Below are 24,413 nucleotides of genomic sequence, written 5' to 3' on the forward strand. Positions count from 1 at the left end.
AGAGATTAAAATAGATCAGGATTGCAAACTGAATGATTAGTGTTCTTTTAATACAAATGGAGATCCTGTATTACAAACAAGTGACTATTAGATCACATCCCTTCAGCTGTATGATGGTCAATTTATCATCTAGCCCCAAACTCTGATTTTTGCTTAGGTGTGAATAAATATTTTGTTGCAAGATCAAGAAGGTGTTTTAAAAAGACACAGGCTTTCCTGACTTCTTTTTTTTCCTGTTCAACCCTGTGAATTTTAACTTTTCTAAGTCTCTAAAAATTAGATAACAAAATAATTAAACCCATTCTTTTCTAGCTAAAAAGTTATAGACAGAAGATATTAACATATTTGAGAATAATAAAATCTAAATATGTGAAAATCAGAAGATATCATTATATTTTAATATCTACATTTAATATTTAGAAAATTTTAAGGATTTTTAATGAATCAATTTAGTTATGCGTATTCTTTTCTTTTCTCTTCTTTACTTTACTTTTCTTTTCTTTTTTTAACCCTTACTTTTTGTCTTGGAATTAGTACTTATTGATTCCAAGACAGAAGAGTGGTAAAGGGTAGGCAATGCGTGTTAAATGACTTGCCCAGGTTCACACAGCTAGGAAGTATCTCGGGCCAGATTTGAACCTAGGCCTCCTGTCTAAAGGCTTAGCTCTCAATCCACTGAGCCACTGAACTGCCCTTGTGTCTATTTTTCTTAGATTTATCTTATACAGACTAATCAATATAGTTTTCCACTGTAAGTAAGATATCACGATCAATTGTTGATTTAAATAATTGGAACCCACTAATGAATGAAAATACAACCTGAACTCATTTGATTTTTCTAAATGGTCACCAGTACAGTTTCATTATTATGCATATGATGCCATTCAGGGCATATAATGTGCCAGGAAGTAAAGCTACTTAACAGCTATTTAAAGAAAAAAGCTTTGAGAAACATTTGGCAGTTAATTTTTAAAGGACCATTGACCATGACATCCACTTTGCATTTGCAATTTTTGCACCTGCAATTATTTGCATGCAAAAAATTGCAGCCACAGTTGTCTAATTGTAGGCACAACCATCCAAATCTGCCCTCAGAAGGAGATTAACAGAAAAGGGATACCATCTGTGATAGTGCAACAAACCCCTCAGACCTCTATGGCTTCAAAACCTGAGAGGCTGGTGGGCATCTTTCCCTCTTGGCTCAGGGCTTAGACTTCACTCCTGCTTGATTTCATTCAAGCATTCCAGGCCAGTCTGATGATTTGGAAAGCAACAGTCCTATCCTTTCATCCAGTCAATCTGCCTTTTCACTCAGATATTAGAAAAGAGATGTTTCTAAATCTCCAACTCTTCCTTCAGGAGCCAAAGAGTAATAGGAACAAATAATTTTTTCTTCTCCTGTAGGGTGAACAGGTTCAATTTCTTATTCACTTCAATATTTCAAAATAGAAATTCACTATACAAACATATACGCACACAGAAAATCTTCAGCGTACTTGAATTGTCTATAAAGATGAAAGTTCAATATAAACCTCTGCATAAAGGTATCATGAAAATCATTGTTTTTCTTTTTAAAAGTTCTAGCCTTTTATTTGAAACATATATATATATATATATTTTCAGCTGTCATTTCTGATCAAATATTTTCATTTATGTTCCTATTATAGGAGTAGAGGCAGTCAAGACATATAATCATTGTCCTCTGGCAGATGATACCTTATAAAATGTCATAATCTCTTGCTTGTAATACAATCACTACTACAACAAATAATTATAGAACCATAGAAGGACAGTTATGATTTCAGATGGAGAATATATAATAGCAGATGAAAAATATAAAACCTAGATTATCAGTTGATAAAGATGCTATTTTCATACAAATGTCAGTAATAATAAATGTGGGGAGAACATAGTCCATTTTATGAAGATGAAATTGAATCCAGAGAGAACATTTTTTTTCAAAGGTTTTGATGATAGTTCAGTTTCTTTCTAAAGTCATATAACACATTCAAAGGTGGTATGTACTATAAGAGAAATGAAATTTGGGGACTACTTTAAGGAGGGAAACATAAGACAAGTTATGTAGCCAGCCACTGAACCTGTGAATTCTATGCAAGGATGGAGAGTCATCAGCATACTGCCATTTCCATGAGGTTTGAAATGCTTTCACAATTTTATAATGAGTCGGATAGTCTACAAGCATTTATTAACAGCCAGACATGTGCGATGTGCTATACTCTTAAGTTCTAGGTATTAAAAGAACATCAAAACTGTGAAACTTGTCATCATAAAGCTCCAATTCTAGATGTTTGTTTTTTTTTTTTTGCAACTAAAACTCTAGAAAGCTTTTTTAGTCTAATATAAGAGGTGGCTTGTAATATTATTCAGTGAAATAGTTTAATTTGCTACCCTTATTTTTTTTTACTTGTACAACTCTGATGAGGAGATAAAATAAACAGTGAAATAGGACAATGAAGAAAGAAGGGAGTTAGCCTTAGGAAGGAGTAATTATATGGAGTTAAGGAGAAAGGAGTGAAGAGGAAAGGAAAGGGCTGTTCATGAATATGAAAAAGTAATGATGATTTTTTTTAAACCCCTGCTTTCCATCTTAAAATTGATATTAAAAGTTGGGGGGGATCTGGTAGCTCAACGGATTTGAGAGCCATGCAAAAGATAGGAGGTCCTGTCTTTAAATCTGGCCTTAGATACACCCTAGCTGTGTGACCCTGGGAATGTCATTTCACCCCCATTGCCTAGACGTCTGTCTTAGAACCAATACAAAGCTAAGGGTTTAAAAAGAAAAAAAGAATTATTCCTAAGTACCAGTTCCAAAGCATAAAGGTAAGGCTTGGGCAACTGAGGTTAAGTTGCCACCCACCAACGAGTCACTTACTTGCCCCAATAAACATGATACTAAAAGGGGCCAATGGAGCAGGGAGGGTGAAGACCAAAGATAGAGCACAAAATTAGGGGAAAATCACTCTGTGGTTCCTACCTCTAAGTTTCCCAAAGAACATTAAAAATTCAATATATCTTTTTCAGGTAACAAAAAAATTTGTGAGTATCAATAATGTTTTATGTTGTAAAATAATTTTCTGATAATAAAGTAGAAAAGATGATAATACTTACAGCCTGAACTACCATTGGTTGAAACCAGTGTAAAATTAGAAGGCCATGGATTGCGAACAATATCTTGCCAATGAATGGTGTCTGCATAACACAGGAATTTGTTCTGGTCAACATATACTCCTCCATTTAAGATTTCTGTAAAATGAAAAAAAAATAAGGATATGATATCAATTTACTGAATTTTTGGGAAAAAAGATTGGGGAACTGCTCTGGCAAGGCTGGCATTAATAAAAAACATAATATAACCACACAATAATCATATTAAATGGAAATTATACAATTGCCAATAATTGCAGATTTTCAAAGGCTTAGAAGCTTATAATCAGTGGAAAACTAAATATATGTATTTAAACACAGAATACTTAAATACATTTTGACAATCTCATCAGATGGAGTCAATGGGTTCACCAGCTGCTTCTAACAGGAATAGGAATAAAAATGCATTAAAACTCTATTAGGGCATAGCTCAGTATGTTTGGATTCATATCTTCTAAGGGTCAAATGCTGTCCCTACAATCTGAAGCTCATATGGCAAATGTCTAGTTTGGTTGGCCTTTACAAACAGTACTGATTGCACTGCTTATAAAAGCAATGTATCTACAAATGACAATTATTTCAAAGATCAGGTAATCTCTTTTTATTCTTTTTCAAATAGTGTCAATGGTTTTTTCTCTATTTTTTTCTAAATGAAATGCATCCTCATTTATATAATATGAAGAAAAGAATGTTGGCAAAAAAAGGGCAGAAGTAAAGCATATACTAGGTGTGTGACCTTGTGGAAGTCATCTAACCTCAAGTTCCTTCTTTGTAAAATGGGAGTAAATGATAATTGCACTACCCACTTTATAGGGAATTTGCTTTCTAATGTTCTAAAGAAACATGGATTACCGTTGCCATTGAGTTCACAATTTGAAAGCTGTAGGATTAATGTTAATCTTTTTTTTTTTTTTTTTAGAATTTTTTTTTAAACCCTTGTACTTCGGTGTATTGTCTCATAGGTGGAAGATTGGTAAGGGTGGGCAATGGGGGTCAAGTGACTTGCCCAGGGTCACACAGCTGGGAAGTGTCTGAGGCCAGATTTGAACTAGGACCTCCTGTCTCTAGGCCTGACTCTCACTCCACTGAGCTACCCAGCTGCCCCCAATATTAATCTTATTTTTAACTAAAGATAATGTTAAATATTATTGGTTATCCTAACAGAATAACAAAAATGACCTTTTAAAGAAAGCGCATTAAAGATGATACTCAAAATTGGATAGGGAGCACTTTCTAAACCAATATATGAAATAAAAATAGTCATCTATTTGATACGATTGACCTTTTCCCTCAAATTTGGAAATAATGAGTTGGTTTTATTCTTTATAACCTATGAGAATTTGAGTAAGTTTTCTCTTCTAGTTACACCAACACCGTGTCTCAAATATTGGTTAGAAATAAACCTCTTCAATAAGTCTTGTTCTCTAAAGATATTGTCTTCCAGAATGCAAATACTATCAAATAGGAGATTTCATTAAACACCAATAACAGTGTGGATTAGTTTATTAAATTGCTTTGCTCCCTAAGCTGAAGGATTTGGGGAAACACTGCTCCTTTAGGGTCATCAGAAATTTTGAATATAGAAGAAAGGACATAGCTTTAAGTAGAATATTCAAGAACCTTAAGAGCATTTTTATTTCCTGAACATGTAGCAACAGCTGAGCTTAATATAAAGTTCATAAGAATCATTGAGTAAGACATTACCAGAGGCAAAAGAGCTACATCTCCAAGTGAGTTCTACTTCTTACCCAGAACATTCCATATGCCTTTGCACATGCTACCTTCCCTGAAATTACGTTTGTGTATTCTGAGCACAAAACCCAAACTTTACTGGTTTCACATTTTTTGTCAAAGTATTGCCTTGGCTCAACTACTTTCATCCTTTATGGTCAATGGTGAACTGTCCTCCAACCCATCCTCAGTCAAAAAGTCTTCCTATCACCCCCAAACACATTTGAGGTTGTTAGGGGGGGGTTCTCTGAGGATAAAGGGCAAAGAGATATATAGCAATTTCATGCTAATAATAGCCTCTATTCTACAGATGTGCATGGTTTGTGAAATATTTCATACATGTTAACTAACTTAATCCCAAATTTCTATATGCTATCATTTCTCTATCATTTTTCCAGAAGTGTAATCTGAGAATGAGAGCAGTTAAACAATTTGTCAAAGTTCACATGGCTAGTAAGTATATGAGGCAGGATTTGAATTCAGACCTCAATTTCATCTCTTCAGGCAACATAGTACAGTAAAGAGCACATTGCATTTTGTAGTCAGATAACATAGATTTGAATCATAGTTTTTCTACAATCTGCCCTTGGCCTAAATACTCTTGTCTGCAAAATGGGAGAGTTAGACTAGATAGCCTTGAAGATCCTTTCTCCCCCCAACCCCCAAATTATGATCCTATGACAGTTTCCAAAATTTAAATTGCCACTGATCTTTTCAGTGACTGCCTTCTTTTTCCTTAAAAAGTTATTGGGTGAGGACAGAATTTAGGATGATATTTTAACTTATAACTTGGAACCTTGTTCATTTCCTTCCATGACTTTAACCACACAAGCCTAATTGAAATTCAAGGGAGATACAAGGGATATCTTGGAAGTAGATCCTTAAACCAATATGCCATAATCACTTCTGATAAGAACTATGAAGGATCAGGCAAGCCATTTTAGGATGCTCTCTTGCCCTGAAAAATCATTCCTTTTATGAAAGATGAAAAAGGTAAATCTTAACTACTCTAAATAAAATAAAGGGTCTTTCCCCCCTTTTTAGTACATATCAAAATAGTTTATTTTTTCCTCTTAAATTATGTGGAGAAAAGCTTTGTGGTTATAGCATCTATAATTTATAGAAGTCACACTTAATTAAATCAATCACATTAAATACATGAATAATTTGAAGATAAATGTCTATTAAATATAAAAAAGATAATCTAGGAACAAACTATTGCCTATAGTGTTGTTTCCAACTGTCTGCCTAAAACTATCTTAAATAACATCAGATTATATTGGCTCAACTACATGAATCAGGCTAGTAATGACACAGTTCCTGGAAATAGGTGATTCCAAAGCTTAACTTTTACATGGAAAGGGCTTAGAAATTATATAATAGCAACTAGAGTGTAATCTTACTTGGTAAAAATTCAAATTAAGAACACAATAGTGATCGCTCTCTGTGATACTTTTATGATGCCCAGAATACTAAACTCAGCATCTGTTAGCAATTCTGATCTGGGAGATTTATAATCTTCTGCATATCACTATGGGCAATTCACAATTATTTTTGTTTGTTTGCTTTCTTTTTTTCCCTTATGCTTCTCTCCCACAGACTACTTTCTCTAATCTGTATCTGGATTATAGCCAAATTACAAAAAAATGATAATATGAAAATGTGCATTTTCTTCAATATTTTAGTGGAGTTGCCAAGTATGCATTATATGTACTTTCAATCAACTTGTATTTCTGAAAATCTGCCAAGGAAATCTTAGTAATTGTATTCATTTATCCACTTTTGACAATGGTCAATATGAATTTTAGCTTAAATTGAAAGGCCCAGTTTTATTTTAAAAATTTATGACTATTGGAAATATTTTGACAGGGAGTAAAAGATACCTGTCTCCACTTCAGAGAACGCACCAATATTCTCTGATTTTCTTATCCACTTATTTAGTGGTGAAGTTTTCCTGCTAACCCGAAGATGAGAGAGTGTACAAGAGGTTACAGTGGAGAAATTAGCTTACTTTCTGCCATAGTGTTTCAGGACAACTCTACACAATCTGGGTCAGTAGAGTAGGTCTCCTTTTCCCATTATAGGTTCCATGTGTCTAGGCAAGCCTGTGTCTAGAATAGGGCTACCTCCTATTTTGTCTTCTTTCATTTGATATAGGGGCTTCTGAGAACCTGAAAAGTCATAGAACTGGATGCTATCGCAGAGTGTGCTGGCAGCTGAGACTAAGGAGCCATGAGGAAGGATTGAGGGAATGAGTTTTCCTATTGGGGCTTCTTGAACTCAGAAATCTACCAAATCATATTTTCTTTCCTACCTGTAAGCTCATAAAACACAGGCAAAGAATACCTGTGTACGTTTGAAGTGAAGAACTAGATACTTTCATTCTTTGTCAAAGCATACTTAAAGAAGCAAATTCACCAAACATAAATGAGGGTCCATTGAATATTCTCCAAAGACTAGAATCTTCTTGACCAATACCCTATTTCAGGGGTAAAGAGATCTTGTTTTGAATATGTTCAGTTCAACTAACTTGGAAGTGCCCCTCTTCTGGGAATAGACAATGGATGGGAATGTCTTCCTATGATTGACCATACGTAGCTGGAACAAGATACATCTTCAAAATTGACAGTGTGGGGAAGTCCTGCTCTTTTTAATTGTTTCTTCCTATTTAGTCCAGAAAGGGTAAAGTTCTGAGTTTGCCCACAGTAAGGGTGCCATGTACTGAATTGGTTAGAGAGAAGAGCTCTCTCCTTCCCTTATATTCTTTTAAATCCCATGGCTTCAAAAATGCACCTGAAGTTTCTGTTTATTCCGCTTTGTCTTTCTTTTGCACTTTCAGAAACCTGGCCATGACAACCTTAAAGCCAGGATTACAGGTATAAGTAGAAGGAGCCATTTCCAACATGGATTCCCAGAGAAGGTAGAGTACATACAACTTGAGCCCATTAAAGTGTACAGTGTCTGGTGTTTAGAAATGGAATTGGGACTATGATCTATAGCAGTGATTCCCAAAGTGGGCACTACCACCCCCTTGTGGGTGCTATAGCAATACAGGAAAGAGGTGATGGCCACAGGTGCATTTATCTTTCCTATTAATTGCTATTAAAATTAAAAAAAAATAATTTCCAGGGTGCTAAGTATTATTTTTTCTGGAAAGGGGGCGGTAGGCCAAAAATGTTTGGGAACCATGGATCTATAGGAACAGAGCTACATGAATCTAATCTCCTACCCCTACCCAGTGTATGACTGGTGTGACAAGGGGGATTATGAACCATTTGGTAGGAAGTATGTTTGTATGTTTGTTATAATAACTGTGAAAGAAATAATTCTTTGTAAAAGCTAATCTCTGACTGTTAAGGGTTTAAACGGAACTGGGTGGAAGAGGACCCCACACTTACAATTGAAAGAATATTATCTTTGGGGACAAGAGGCATTGTAAGAAAGCTTAGAGATTCTCTAAAAATAATTTACTTCTGTGAAAATGATTTCTATGCCTATATGTGTTATGAAAATGTAAGTTGTTTTTGTTACTTGACTTCTCTGATGTTAACTATTTCAGCTCCTGGGCCAAGTTAAGTTAATTTTGCAATGAACATGGATAAATTCTCACAAGGATCCACGTAACTGTTAGGAAAAACAACTCTAAAAGAGAATAAAAACAATCAACTACATTTCCCTTGAAACTCAGAGACCACAAGGAAATGACTGGGGCCCTAGGCTTCTATTTCTTAATCTAGACAGGAATTTTTGACTTCCACTAATTTTTTTTTTTTGCATCATTGGACCCTTTTTGGCAGGCTGGTGAAACCTATGGATTCCCTTATGAAATGCTTATTAATGCATCAAATAAAATGTGTTAGATAATTTTTTAAAAATTGCACTAAAATATATTTGTCTACCTAGATGAAATATATGTGTGTACATGCTTGTGTGTGTTTTAAAGTTTATAGGTCCTAGGTTAAGAGTTCCTAGAAGAAGGTAAAAGAAATAGCTTTCTACAAACTGGATTTGCATGACAATGAAAAATCCTCCTTGTATCTAAATTGATATCATGATCTCTTTCGTGGCCTGAAAATACACCTATTTGGGTGATTGATGGGTTTGCTTACAACATTGAGGACTCAGAGTAGCCTCCAAATCTTAGAAACCTTCAATATTATTAAATAGGTATCTAAGCTTCAAAATTTGTCTTTAGGAACATTTCTATGAAGTTGGAATATATAATAGAATGGCACAGGATGTATTACACTTTATGTTTAAATATTATTTTTTAAAAGATTACAAAGAAGATACCATAAGATATCTTCTATTAAAATGATTTTTACAGTACCTTAACTTTTAATAACTCTCTAAGGATTTCCTACCTTCCAGTAAGCCAAAGAAAAGGTCATTATTCCCTGTGTATTTTCTATGTCCACAGATCTATAGGCTGAACCACATTTCAAATCTGCTGAATATAGAACCAAACTTAACCCTTACACATCCAAGAACAATTTCACGATCCATGCAGGATTTCCTATGTGACCTGGCTGGTGTGAGGCTCACATTTTATTTTCACAATGCAGAAAAAAGTTTGCTTTTAATTTTCAGATTGATACTTTAATGCTCAGGTTTTCTCTTGTTCTATGGGCATTAATCAAATCTATAAAGTCTTGCTTGTAAGTTTATAAAGCATCTTTGAGGTATGTAACCTAGTGCTGACAAAGAGATTAAACTGGGGTGGACTGAGGGAGGAAAGGGATACAACTTGTTAAAGTTGAGTATTTACATGATAATTTGAGAAGTGAGAGAACACTAACAATTAAGGGGATTTCTAATGGTTTCAGATCTCTTCTGAGCTCTAAAGAAAAATAAAGATAAAAAGAAGTGGAGGTGAGAGGAGAGTGTATTCCAATAAAGGGGAGAAGGCATGAGATACAGAATGCCAATTGTAGAGAATAGTCTGACTGGAATTCTGAGTGGATGAAAGTTTATTTGTCATTAGTTTTGAAGAGGACCAATGACATCATGGGTTGATGTCTTGACTCTGACATGAATTTGATTTAAGTGAGGCAGAGTCGTAGAAGTCATCAGCCTCACACTCTCTTCCAGAATCTTCAAAATCCAATGGCATGAGAAATGTCAAGAGGCAGTGGATGACCTTGGCATCTTACTTGTCTGGCCAAGCTCTAAGCTCTCCACAGCACTTGTTTTAGCCACCTTCATTGCTGATGGAATAAAGGAGTAAAGTCATAGCATCCTTGGGATAGATATCTCCCTAATTCACTGACAAGTTTAAGGCCTGTCAATTACCCTTAACCTGCAGGATAAATGACTTCAATGATATCTATGCCTACAAAAAGGAATCTACACTAATATAAAGTCCAAAATACAATTTAATTCAACAAATACTCTTCAAATTTCTAATGTGTACCAGATATCACATTTATTTTTCAAGGTTCATTTTGGGTAATATTTGTTATGAACAGAATAGTTAACAAGTTCTCCACATGGTAAAAGCCAAATTAAATCTCCAGTAATTATAATTTTTCATATAATTTTTTTTCTAAAACAGTTAGCTGGCCGTAATAGATATAATGCTATATGCTGCTTAATTCTGAATTATTTTTTAATTGCTTATTGCATTTTTAGCTGCCAATATTTCCTAAAAAACTCCCATTAGAAAGTTGCAAAATGCCATTTGATAGAAGACCTAGTGCTTCTGGGCTATAACTTTTTCACTCTCTCCAAGTTAGGTATTTGAACCTTCTTTTATCTTTTGATTTTTTTCCCCTCTTGCTTTAAGTGAAAAGGAAATAATCATGTAAATTTAAGTAATTCTTTAGCAATCTTCATTTCTTTTTGAACAATGATTATTGCAATAGACTTGGGCAGAGATGGCTGCCCATTAAGGAAATCAGTGACATTTCAATAACAAGATAGCTCAAACTAAATGAATACTATACATCAATTCTGAGATTCTTTTCCTTTTTAATTCTAAACCAAAACCTTTGTCTTCTCAAATGAACGACTTCATAGATGGACAAAGTAACTTTAACAAATTCCTAGGTAAGGTTTAAACAATGTTGTTTTACAAATGTTACCATTATTAAAAACTAAAACTTTAAAGTCTACAAGACTTGAATGTGTTGCTTCATCTAATACTTAACAGCATTCTTATGGGGAAGATGCTATTCCTTGTCCTATCTAATTGAAGAGATAACTGAGGAATGGGCTAAAGTAACTTGCCAAAGGTCACATAGTTGTGGTAGTATTTGAACTTAGATCTTAACTTCAAGTTTAGTATTCTATCACTACATGAAAACACATGAAATTTTATAAATCCTTTCATCTATTCTAAAATCTAAGAAATAGTTCACATTTTTGTCAATTGCAATTTATTTTTATTGATCAGAAATCCACTCTTTCTCCCTCTCACACTCTGTTGCACTCAGTAAAAATAGTTAAATTAAAATTTGAAGTACAGTTACGAAAATAACATTAGTGCATTGCCAGTGTCTAAAATATGTATACTTCAATCTCCAATGTCACCTTTTTGTGGGGAGGTAGTACCAAATGTATTTAAATTTGTAAAAACCCACTTTGTAGTTGAAGAAATTGAAACCGAAAGAGTGAGTTGCCCATGATCATGAATTTAGTATATGTTCAAGGTGCTATGTGATTCTAGATATTATGATTTTAAGACAGAGTTCCATCTACTATGGCATCCCACCTTTGAATCAATACTTGTATATGTTGCATTCAAGTGACTGTCTTATCTTTATTCTCGTTCCTTGTTGTATAGATATAGAAAATATCAGTTTTCCTAGCTGTAACATTCAGAGGGAACCAAGATAATACATAAGTTTTTAATTGCAATTTCCTTGAGTGGTAGTCATGTAGATGTAACCATGTCAAAGGTTCTAATTTGATGGACAAATTGCCCCCAAGCTCTGCTTTTAAGATCAGGTTTTATGGAAGACTTATTTGGCTCCCTTTTGCTACTGTATCTCCTTTACTGTCATCATCTCACATCTGAAAAGTCTGCTGGCAGATAATGATGCAAAAATAATACAGTTCACATCATCCACCTGTGACTCTTAATAGATCATCTCTGGAATGGCCTTGGTCCAGAGATCCCGGGTGTCTTTCCTAACCCAGACCTTTCAGCTGGGAGCACAATGAATGGATGCCACCCCACTGGGTCAGCCCTTTGGGTCCATTATTAATAAGCTGAAACTTTAAAGGCTAATGAGAACCGGTGCTTCAGGAGACAATGGTTCATTCATCATCAATCAAGCTTTGAAGTTTTTATACAGATGATTTAAGAAGAGTTGAAGTGTGCAAAATGTAAATGTCACATTTATATTGGGAGGGGGGAGCACAGTAATGAAAATGAGTGATTTAACCTTCTGAATTTCAGCTCAATGACCACATTAAAAAGCTCATGGATGTGGACACTGAATATCAGGAAATAACAGTGGACAGTCTTCTGATCTGAGTGAGATCATTTCAAGCAGGAATTATCAGGCCAATTAGAGGAAAACTAGCTGAAGGCTTGAAAAGAAAGCATAAAGATCTTCCTTGATTTCTATTTCATGAAGTTCATTGATATACTGTTTCAATGTAGTTCATTTATTTTGTGCGGCTTGATATGCCAAAAGCCCAGCATGGACCATGTAAGTCTAAGTAAATTCTTAGGCAGACTTATGAATTATAGTATGCCTTGTCTTAATTATATAATCCCAGTATTTCTTAGGAATTGGAGGCAGTTATTTAAGCTTTGAAGTCTACCTGGGCTATAATAACTGTTTCTTAATGGACCATTTCTCCCCAAGATGTTTATGCTGGATTGAGATGCTTATTATACAAAAGGCTTACATCTCTGCTCTATCAGTTCAAGCAGAGTCTGTGTGCTTCCTCATCGATCAATCAATGCTTTATTGACTTTGTGAGATGAAAAAAATGATTTTAAAATTTAAATGTTTATTTATTTTTATTTTAAATTTTTTTATTTTTCAATATTTTTCCATGTTTACATGATTCGTTTTCTTTCCCTCCTCTCTTCCCTCCCCTCTCCCAGAGCCAAAAAGCAATTCCACTGGGTTGTAGAAATGTTATCACTTAATACCAATTTCCATATTATTCATTTTTGCTCCCAAAGAGGAGCTCCCTTTGCTAGTAAAGATGGACAGCTTTCCCATAACTGGAGATGATGAGGGCATAGTGCAATTCCAGACACCTGGTATGTGTCATAGGGGAATGAAGAGTTTTCATCCAACTTCTCTTCCCTTCTATCTTAGATGTACAAATGTGTTTGTGTGTATATATCTATATATGTATATATTAACACATATATGTATACACACATATGTATGTGGATGTATATATTAATATATTAGATATATAATCTATGATTATAAATGTTATATAAGTATTGACATATGATAGTATATTGCTATTAAAATTTATCTAAATGTTAATATACTAATGTAATGAATGTTATACATATTCACACAGATATATATCCCCATATATCTGTATTTACAATTTGAAATCTGTTGGTATCCTTAAGTGTACCAATATATATTTGCACTTAAGTATGACAATTTTTATTGGTAGAGAGTATCCCTCACTGGAACTCTTAATATTTATGAAATCACAGGTCCCATATTTTATAGATCTATTTTAGTTCAGTTTCCAGATCCTGAAAGAGAATCTCTGCAGTTAATGTACGTCTTCCATGCTGATAGCCAAGATGGTGGAGTAAGGAATACCCCAAGCTCACCGAAACCTGCCTCTAAACAACTACATCAATCAAGAAACAAATAAAGAAAAAAACAATAATATATGAAGACAAATTTTAAATGGTAGAATCAACAAAAGTTACAGTGAATAAGTGTTTCAGACAAAGAAACAAAGAAAATACAGACAAACATCAGGAAGTGTCTGTCTTAATTGGGTAGGAGAGGAAAACAGCAGAATCAGAAGCATGAGTTGCAACTCAGAACATTCAGAAGAGACCAGAGCATGCAAAGGATCCCCATCAGGAGAACTAGGAACAGCACAGAGGAAGTACATATTTTGGGAATCCTCAGCAAAAGAAACGACGCTATCCTTGTGATACTGGAGAAATGGCAACTCAGGAGCAGAATCTAGCTCGATCCAGTGTATGTGGCTTCAAAATATAAGCAAGGTCATGAAAAAACCTCCACAAAATGAGTAAAAGACAAAGAAAAAGCCTGATTCTGGAAAATCATTTTAGTAAAAAGGAAGAACAAAATGCAAGCAAAGAAGAGAACATCAATGTCAAAATGAAAATGAGAGAATCCTCAAAGACAAATATGAAAGGATGTCAGGCCCAAAATTAATACCTGGAATTGCTCTGAGGATCACAAAATAAGTAGTGGTTGAAGAAAAATTGAAAGAGGAAATGAGAGACCTTAAAAAGGAAATACAAAACATCAAGCAAGAAAATGGCTCCATATAAGGTAGAATAGGACAAATGGAAGCAAATGATTCCATTAGATAGCACAATACAAAAAAACCAAATTCAAAAGGATGGAAAAAAATAGGCTCTTCACATTGCTTCCTTTAGGCATTCTGCTGCTGATAAAATCATATTATATGTAAAATTAACTTTAAGGCCCATTTCAAGCATTATTTTTCCTTCCAGTTCATCCTTTACTATCCTAGACATCCACAAACATGCCTTATTTCTGGAACATATTGACATTATCAGTTAATTAGGGAGAAAGACCAAAGATTTAGAAATAGAAGGTACTTTAGTTGTCTTTTAGTCTAAACAACTTATTTTTCAGATGTGCAAACTGAGTTTAAGGGAAGTCGTGCAGCTTGCGTGGTTTCAACAATGTTACTTCACTGCTCAAAAAAATCCAGAGGATGCCTATTGTCTCTAAGGCTAAATACACACTTCCTATCTTGGCATTTTAGATCCTTCCCAATTTATCTGGAGTTTACCCCTCCAAACATACTGTTAGCTTCCAATTGGTCAAACAGGCCAATTTGTGGTCCCTCAAGCAAAACATTCTATCTCCCATCTCCAGGCCTTTACATAGACTGTCTCTCATGACTCCTTGTTTTTGCTTCTTAGAATTCCCAGTCTTGTCCAAAATCATGTCAAGTTTCTTTCCAATAAGATATATTTTTTTTTCATATCTTCAACTGCTATTTCCATCTACTCTAATTAACTTGTATATAATCTGTATATTTATGTCAACATCCCTTCTTAAAAGAAAAGAACTAAAACAGACACAAAAGTTGAGAGATAATTTTTTTTATTCTTTTGTTTTACTTTTCTTCCTTCCCTTGAATTCAGTTTAGCAATTCTCCAAATTTTCTTTCTTGGGCTACTCTTCTCTCTTCATTCTGTACTTTAAAATTCAAACTTCTATAAAATTCAAACACTTTTATAGTTATAATCACTATTTCTATGAATATAACTTCCAAATTAATATTTCTGATCCTGGCCTCTGTCCTAAGTTTCAGTCACTCACATCCTCTGCCTACTAAGACATCTCTACTTAGAAAACCTAATTGTAATTTAAATCCAGTAAGTCTTGGAATTATACTCCTCTAAAACACTTTTATTACTTTTAACCTTTTAATTTTGGTTAATATCAACATTATTTTTCAAGCTAACCAACTGAAACAGGCATCATCTTGGATTCTATTTTGATTCTCATTCTCTATAACTGTTCAGTTGCTGAATCTTGTGATTTCTCATTTCTATATTATCTTTCACATCTATTTTCTACTTTGCATTGTAATCTACAACCTAATTAAATATATTCATTATATCTCCCCTTCCATGTAAAATTAAATAAATCCTCATTTATTAAGCACCTGTTGTATTAAAATTTTTGTGCTAAGTCTTAGGAATACAGAGAACCTAAAGAATGTAGGCCCTTTCAAAGAGCATATAACAGAAAATGCAATTTTACCTAAAATCTATGAGGAAAAAGAGGGATATCAAGAAATGAAAAAAAATTAGAAAATATATAAGAATTGAGAAATAAATATAAATTTTACCTTAAAGACATTGATGTTATTTGATGAGGGCTTTTAGAAGAAAACAGAATGATGGGGAAGATGAAGGCCCTTCATGTCCAGTTATGGAGGATGATATAAACAAAAAAGTGAGGATGGAAGCAAGATAAAAAAGATAAAAGATAAAAATCTAGTTTATCTGAAAGGGTCTATGTGTGTATTCATACATAGATAGGATAGTTGCACACGTGGCAATGTTATTTTTTATGTTACTTTTATATAATATAATTTACAAAATATATTTACCAGGCTGATATTCATCACCTCAGAATCATAACCTTGAATCTAGAATGAGAGACTGCAAAGGTCATTTAGTCTAAACTCTAATTTTAGAAATGATTAAAATTGAATTCAAAGGGTCAGTAGATTTCTCTATGGACATATACCTAGTAAATTGCAGAGCTTGGATTTGAACCCATGTCCTTTAATTCATACTCTAGTTCTCTTCTCATTCTTTTTGTAGCTTGAGCTTTAAAGCTCTCTAAGATCAGGTATATTTATGATCTATTGTTCCTTCTACCTTATCTTGGGAAGACTTGTCAGTGCAGAAAAAAGTGTTGGGCCTGAATTCAAGAAATATGAATTAAAATCTCAGCTTAAATACTTTTTATTTGTAGGACTATGGGCAAATCCTCTAACTCTCTGAGCTTCAGATTACTAATCTGCAAAATGGGTATCCTAGTATTTTATTTATTATAAAAAAGAAATATGTGTGCTTTTATAAGATTATCCTGGGTTAATATGAATATTGAGCTAAATGTTTCTTCTATAAATTCATATTTTCTGTTTGTGCTTCTTCTGGGCTTAAATATAATCACTAGAGCACTGGGACCTAACACAAATGCTCAAAATATTAGCTATTAATAATTTCCCTAATGTAATACTATCACATTAAACTTTCAAAAATATGTATATGTAGGTATACATAAATATGTAATATGCATTCAAATAATACACGAATCCGTTTCAATCTTCTCTTCCTAAAAGAGCTAGTCTTTCAGGTTGAGAACGGTTTCTTAGGAATTTTGAAGTTATATCAAAATTCTTTCAAGGCACTCCCCATATTGTTTTTATGTTGGTAGGGATAGGAAGGAGAGGAGCTGGAACATTTTTTAAATGAAATACTTTCAAATCCTTTGAAAAGAAAGGAAAAATATATCTTACAGTCTTTGTGAATACTAATGTAAATTGTAGAAGAGATATGAAAACAAATCACATTTAATATTAATATTCACTTTACTATATAGAAAAAATATGACTCAATGTTGCCTCACAAAATCTGCATGCTGCTCAAATAGAAAGTTCTCTTTTAACATTCTCTTAAAAATCCATTTCTTTCTCTGTCTCTGTGTCTCTGTTTCTCACTGAATCTTCTGTCTCTTATGGATGAGTTTTTAAACTTTTATTGCCAAGTCCTTCGTTCAGTTTCCTACTCATTTTCCCACTATGTTACTATTCTGTTTCCATTTCCTACCCAGTAAAAAACTTGAACACTGGAATGGCCTGGTGAGAATGGAATGGCCAGTCAATCTAGGCAAAATTTTGCTTTATTGTGTTGGATTTTAGGTCTCCATTCTATTTTTTATTTGTCTCTTCACTTTGTTCCACTGTGGGTAACCTTTTCTTTCCCAACCATCCTATCCAGCATACCTTTTTGTGTTATTTTCTCTATATCTTTGCTTGCTTATATCTGTATTCTCAATGCTCACCAGAGTTCCTGATACATAGTAAGCATATAATAAATGATACTATGTAGGAATATATTCATATCTGAATGTATATCTATCTTTTTTTCTTTTCTTTCCTTTTCCTTTTATTTTCTTCAACAAAAGGATTCCAATGCAGAGAGAAAATAAATCTAAATATACTGCTCCACATTTTTAAAAAATAAGAGTTTGAGTAAACATTAATATAGTTCAAGATTTTCATTACCAGTGACGAAAATATTAATGATCAGAAATGACTTCTCCTTTTGTTTACAATCCTTAATACAATAAGCTTAGGATTTAATATGGAGTCGTTTTCAAATCATTCACCCTCTCTATAACTTCATGGATTTTTAATAACTATCCATAAAACAAGTGCTTTTTTCTGTTTTGTTTCTTTAGAGATTTCAGACACTAATGGTAATACCAATGATTATAATGCTACATAATAAAGCAATGGACTTACATTTCTTGCAACTTAGAGCTTGCAAGGAAAAGATAAGAGCAGGAGAAAAGGAGACTTAATTCTAACATTATAATAAAATAACAATAATTTCCAAATAGGCAGGATTTTTTTAATAGATAATGACAGTGAAATTAAGATACTCTTGCTAATAAATAAAGGGAATGTATTCATTCAACATAAAAAGCTAAGTAATTTTTAAAAATCAACTAACTAATTAAAGATTAATGGAGGATGAACACAGCTATTGAAAAAAGGTATAGGAAAGCTTAGAAAACTCAAAAATATGAGGCTTTCCACATTTCAAAGTGAGTTTTCTTTTTGTAATGACAAGGAAAAGACTTGTCCTCAGTTTTCTCACCTACTAAAAAAAGGTGTATCATAGTTGAATTCTAAGGTTCTAGCTTCCAATTCCAGTCAATCTATTTCCTAGTTATTTGACCTTGGGTAAGTCACATAGTCTCATAGCCTCTGTTTCTTTATCCATAAGACAGTTAATAAAATTGAAACTTTTAAACATAACACAATGAAAGTTATTGTTTTTATAATTTGGATGTCTCTTTTCCCAAGATTTGTTTCCCCCTGCACCTAAACTCTCTTACTCAGGAACTTTCAAATTTGGGGTTCCCAGAAAGTATTTCCAAAACCTGTTACAATCCAGGATATTTCCTTTCTCTTCAAAAGACTGTATGGACTTATATTTCTTAAGGAATTAAAAATTCTCTCTCTACACTGAAATTTTGGGGTTTATGAAAAATGTCTTTGGACTTTTTTGAGGCCACATGTTAACTCAGCCAAGTGCTTCTTCTATAAATTATTATTAATACTAGGGAAGGGAAGGTTCAAGGTTCACTCTGATGAACTCTAGTCTTCAATTCCAAGGTAAAGATAAGTCTGGATAAAAGGAAGATCTGGGTTTCAGCTGACTTTTGTATGTCACAGGAGAATGTCCAAGTATGTTTGCAAATAGCCCCAACCAACTGGTAACAATTCAGAGAAGCTCTTGCATCTTTTCAAAAAGATGCCAGCAAGCATCTCCCTATCTATGGGATGTACTTTTTTGGCAAAGGTCTGATGGAAAAGCAAGCATTAATCATGCATCTACTATGTGCTAGGCACTAGGCTAGGGACTAAGGATACAAAACAGAAGTGAAAACAGTTCCTGCCTTCAAAGAGCTAGAAATCAGGCCAAGATAGAGTGTGAGCACATGCTTGGGAGTGCACACACACACACACACACACACACACACTTGTGTGTGTGATTTTAGATTGAGGGCACTAACAGCTAAAGGAAACTGAAATGTCTCATGTAACAATAAGTACCTAATTTGAGCCTTACAGAAAACTAGGAGTTTTGAGAAATGGATGTCAGTACCACGTTCTATAGTCTCATCCGGTAGATCAGGGCATTCATCAACTTTATTAGGGTTTTTCCTGATCAACCTCTCATTACTCTCTTCACACCACCTCTGTATGCACAGTTTGGGAGTCACAGGAAGGGTGAATTGGGGAGATGAGACTTTATGAGATGTAAGTTTTATAAATGAGTACATGGTAACACAGCAAGGCTCTTACTTCCTCATGGTAAGTCAATTATTAAGTGATAGATCTGATACTCAAATTCAGGTCTTCTGACTAGTATTCTTTCTACTATACAAAATAGATTCATGACGACACAATATAAAGCAGTCATGACAATAAATCAGCATTCAGTAACATTTTATTGCAATTGAGGAATGCCCATTGTAAAATACACACACACACAAACATATTTACTGAATGTAAAAATTAGTGTTCATATTATATATATAAAATATATGTATATATATGCCTACATTTATACATATGCCTATAAGGCAAATAAAATGTGATGACAAGAAAGACGAGTTTAAAATTATGAGGTTTTGTTGGAGAAGGAATATGTATGAAGGCTAACCAGTCTCTCTGGCTCAATATTCAATTTAAAAAAAATCTCAGTAAGATGTATAAAGCTAGCTTCAAATCTGACCTCAGATACTTCCCAGCTGTGTGACCCTGTGCAAGTCACTTGATCCCCATTGCCTATCTTTACCACTCTTCTGCTTTGGAACAAATAAACAGTATTGATTCTAATATGGAAGGTAAGGGTTTAAAATATTTTAAAAAATAATTTGTCATCAAAAGTAGATTTTTGTATTTGTTATCTTAGCTGAATGGCTTAAAAGTGTTCGTATTATTTTGAAATGAACTGACATAAAAATTGGCACAAGTAAAAACTATTATAAACTGCGCCAGTGAATTAACAGAGATTTTTTGACTGAAAAAGAGCTAAATTGAGAATTTAAATAACAGCTGCAAGATTAGCAATTGGATTTAATGTAGTTAACTGAATTTTTTATAAATATAATCATTTAGATAGATGTGCATACATGTGGGTTTCATTATATAAAATTTTCATCTATAAAATTAACCATAAAAATAATACAGACTTTTTAGTGATGGTGGTGGTGGTGATGGTGGTGGTAGTGAAGGTGGTGGTAGTAATAGTTGTAGTTGAACTATTTGAAGCAATTGTAGTAGAACTAGTAGTAGTAGTAATAGCAGGAACAAGCATTTATATAAAACTTTAAAGTTTGCAAGATTTTTGTTACATATTTCATTTTATCCTAATAAGAACTCCAAGAAGATTCTATTACACTCTCCATTTACAGATAATAATAATAATTATTATTATTATAAATACATACTATTTACATAGTGCTTATAGTATTTGAAAAGTTCTTTGCAAATATTTTTTTCCCTTACAACAACTTGAGTGTGTGAGAAAGATAGAGAACCTTTTAAAGAATTTTCTGACACCTGAAAGACACTTTCTGTCTTAATTGTTTTTACCAATAGTGTAGGAATGTAGGATGGTATTATGGAGAGGACTTGCCTTCTACTCCTAGCTCTGTCATAAGCTGAGTATATAGATGTGGGTAACACTTTGTCTCTCTAGTCCTGAAATACTTCACTTACAAAGTGAGAGGTTGAATTCAATTATCATGAAAATCCCTTCCTTCAGAGTTCATGAATCTATAATTTCAGTTCTTGATTATACTCCATTATAATGTAATGTTCATTCTTACGAGTTGTTCATAATGTAGAAAGAAGAAAGGAGATAGTAGTAAAACCTAATTAATTTAAGGTTTATAAGATTTTCTTAATCAGAATTATGATTGTTTTAAAAAAATTTCCTTAATTCAAATCTAGATTCAGATGTCTACTCGCTGCATGACCGTGGGCAAGTCACTCAATCCTGTTTACCTCAGTTTCTTTATCTGTAAAATGAGTTGGAGAAGGAAATGGCAAAATACTCAAGTATCTCTGCCGAGAAAACCCCTCATGGAGTCGTGCGGACTTAAGACATGGCGGAAATGATTGAAGAAGATGAAAGAAATAGAATTGCTTAATCTTACAAGCATAAGTTGGGAGGCTTTAGCAAAGTCATTTATTCTCTATGGGATTCAGTTATCTCGTATGTAAAGTGATTAGGAATGTATCTTTGTTGGTTTTGTTTAGACTTTATATACCTTTCACCTAGCACAGTTCTACGTATATAATAGGTATTTAATAAATATATATTGGACTGGACCTTACACCTAGAAGCATGCATATGAAGATTGTGTGTATATGTACACATATCTAGTAGGTATCATAGCTAGCATTTATAAAGCATTTTCAGTTTAGCAAAGTGCTTTGCATATTCAATTCACCTGTATTTACATTCTTCATATACCTCTAGATTGTTCAAATTTTCTTTTTCTTCTTATTTGACCATAGGAAAATTTGTTCATTTTAAGAACACATGACAAAAGCCATCTCTTCAATCTGCTTTTGTCTAAAATATTGTTAAGAGTAGGAGGAAATTTAACTAGACAGCTTGAGGTGTTTTAGTAGCTAAATTTATCATTCTTATAAGTGTGTCTAGAAAATAGACAATGGATAACATTACAGAAATTGAATGAAAAGGTCTTAATTTTGCTACAGTAAAGAAAAAAAAATTTAATCCTTAAAGCTTTGCTATCTTTCAGAGCCTAAAATACAACTGTTATTGCTCAAAGGCATTAACTCACCCCTGACATATCTCTGCAAAGCATAAGAAAGTACTTTTATTAAAATTGGATTACCTACAATTTTTTCAAAATATATTTTCTGATATCTGGTTTATTTTGGTGCTTTTTGAATCATATTTATTCATAGAATAAAAAAGTTTTCTGAAGAAGGAGAAACGATACTTTCTCCATACAATCCCATTCTTGTGTCTAAACCTAATTAAAGGATGTAGACTTTGAATGGAGTTTGAAAAGACCTTAGAAAAGGGAGTCAACAAATCCAGAGATATCTAAAAGGTCAAAGGGGCAGGATCTGATGTAACAGAACAAAACTAAGAGATTAGTGTCTCAAAGCTCAATAGATGAATTTATCCTGTTATATAAGAAAGATATGAAAAACCCAATTGATTGAATAAGACTTTTAACAAAGATCTAGAAAATAAAAGGGAATTTCATAAAAAATTGAAACTTGTGTCTTCCAGTCCTAGAAAGTGATAGTGGCATCCTGGTCTATTTTTACCACTGTTGTGACAAACTTTTCCAGATGACAAGAATAAAAAAATTTAACCTAACTCCATATATATATATGCATATATATACATATATATACTATAAGTAAGAGCCTACTGTGTGTACAGTGGGGTTCTGTCTTTTAAGAGGCACTGAACTGTTGTGCTTCACTTCAATGTTCAAACAAAACAAAAGACTAGTAGCAACATTTAGTCCAAACTAGATTTTAAACTTTAAGGAAAATAAAATAAAATAAAATAAAATGACAAACAGTATTGAGTTTGTTGAGATCAGAGGAAATTAATGATAGTTCTACATCTGAAAATGAATTTGTGGCATATAAAGAGAGAAAACCTTGCATTTTTTCCCCTTTTAGTTTAATAGACTCTTCTCTCTCGAGCTTCAAGAATTACCTTCTAAATTGCATCTGAAGTCAGCTTAAGCTAGCAGATATGCACCTAGCTATTTCTGGTCTTCAAAGCCTACATAACATCTGCTTGTTGGCAGGTGTAATTAATTAGCTAAGTGGAAAAGACGGTTCCTTTTAGAGTGAATATGAGAAGAGGGAGAGAGGATTCAGAAAGCCAGCTTCTGTGCAGCCCCCATTGGCTGGATGCCTCTGGGCACATCTCTGATACTGAAAGCCCAATGAATTTAATGGTTCTTAATTTCACAAGATTTCTAATTACAGCCAGAATAATAAGATGTGATGCGAAAGTTGAAAAAAAAGAGATGCTTTCAAAAGAAATTCCTTAGGTACATTGCATTGGCATTTCAAATTGCAGAAGTCCATTTGTTTATACAACCTATTCATTCATTCTTTGTTAATATGAATTTAGTTGAAATCTGAGGTCTAAGGACATGAAAAAAAATGTTCATCTCAATTTCTTATCCTGAGGATAAAGAAAAGTCATTCTCTAACACTGTGCCCAATGCTTTTGTGGAGACAGGAAATAAATTAATATACAGAGAGACAGAATCAAAATATTCAAACTAATCTGAGAGATGCAAAGCATGGAATCCCTGCAAAGGTACTTTGCATCTGCACACAACAGAGCTAATTGATTTGTACTTTACAATTCACTTATTGCTGCCCATATTATACAATTCTTGCACATGACCTCTTAAATTTTCCATAGAAGATCCACTAAACATAGTGAAGGCTGCCTACCTTCAAAGAACTTGTAATCTTACAGATATGTAATTTTAGAGAAAGGAACCTTCTCTGGTAGAAAAAGTTTGATAAAATTCAGAGAAACATAAATGTACCCAGATAACACACTAAGATCAGAATTAACATAGTCATATGGAAAGACAAGGATTCAACCTCTGGTTAAAAGCTCTGCACAGCTCATGGAAAGGAATGTCAGAAAGAACCTAAGAGGTAATTTAGTGCAAATCCATCATTTTTGGAGGGGGATGGAGAAACAGACCTCTAGAAATTAAGTGACTTAACAAATGTTACAAAGAAATCAAGGGAGGTTGGAATTGAATGTAGGTGGGATCAAGAACTTTAAATCCAGAGTTATTTTCTCCCTTCCCATAGTGACCTCATTTCTTCAGTCTTCTTGCTTTTTGCCATTATCATCTGTTGAGCTAGGATTGATGAGGAGTAAAGGAGAAAAAACACTCTTATTGCTACATTAAGTTTCAGAGCCTAAAATTCCACTTATTTCTTACATTGCAAATAGAAATTGATAAACTTGAAAAGTTTTC

The 24,413-nt window shown here is 33.5% G+C and overlaps 1 protein-coding gene across 1 annotated transcript in view; it reads right to left on the bottom strand.

The window, feature by feature from the left end:
- ERBB4 (erb-b2 receptor tyrosine kinase 4) overlaps nt 1–24,413 on the bottom strand; it is a 1,378,308-nt gene that overhangs the window by 442,108 nt on the left and 911,787 nt on the right. Inside the window, exon 4 of the mRNA XM_044670735.1 lies at nt 3,130–3,264. Coding sequence (XP_044526670.1) covers nt 3,130–3,264 — 135 coding nt within the window. The remainder of the gene's footprint in view (nt 1–3,129; nt 3,265–24,413) is intronic.

This window comes from Gracilinanus agilis, chromosome 3 (genome assembly GCF_016433145.1).
Source record: "Gracilinanus agilis isolate LMUSP501 chromosome 3, AgileGrace, whole genome shotgun sequence".
Lineage (NCBI taxonomy): Eukaryota > Metazoa > Chordata > Mammalia > Didelphimorphia > Didelphidae > Gracilinanus > Gracilinanus agilis.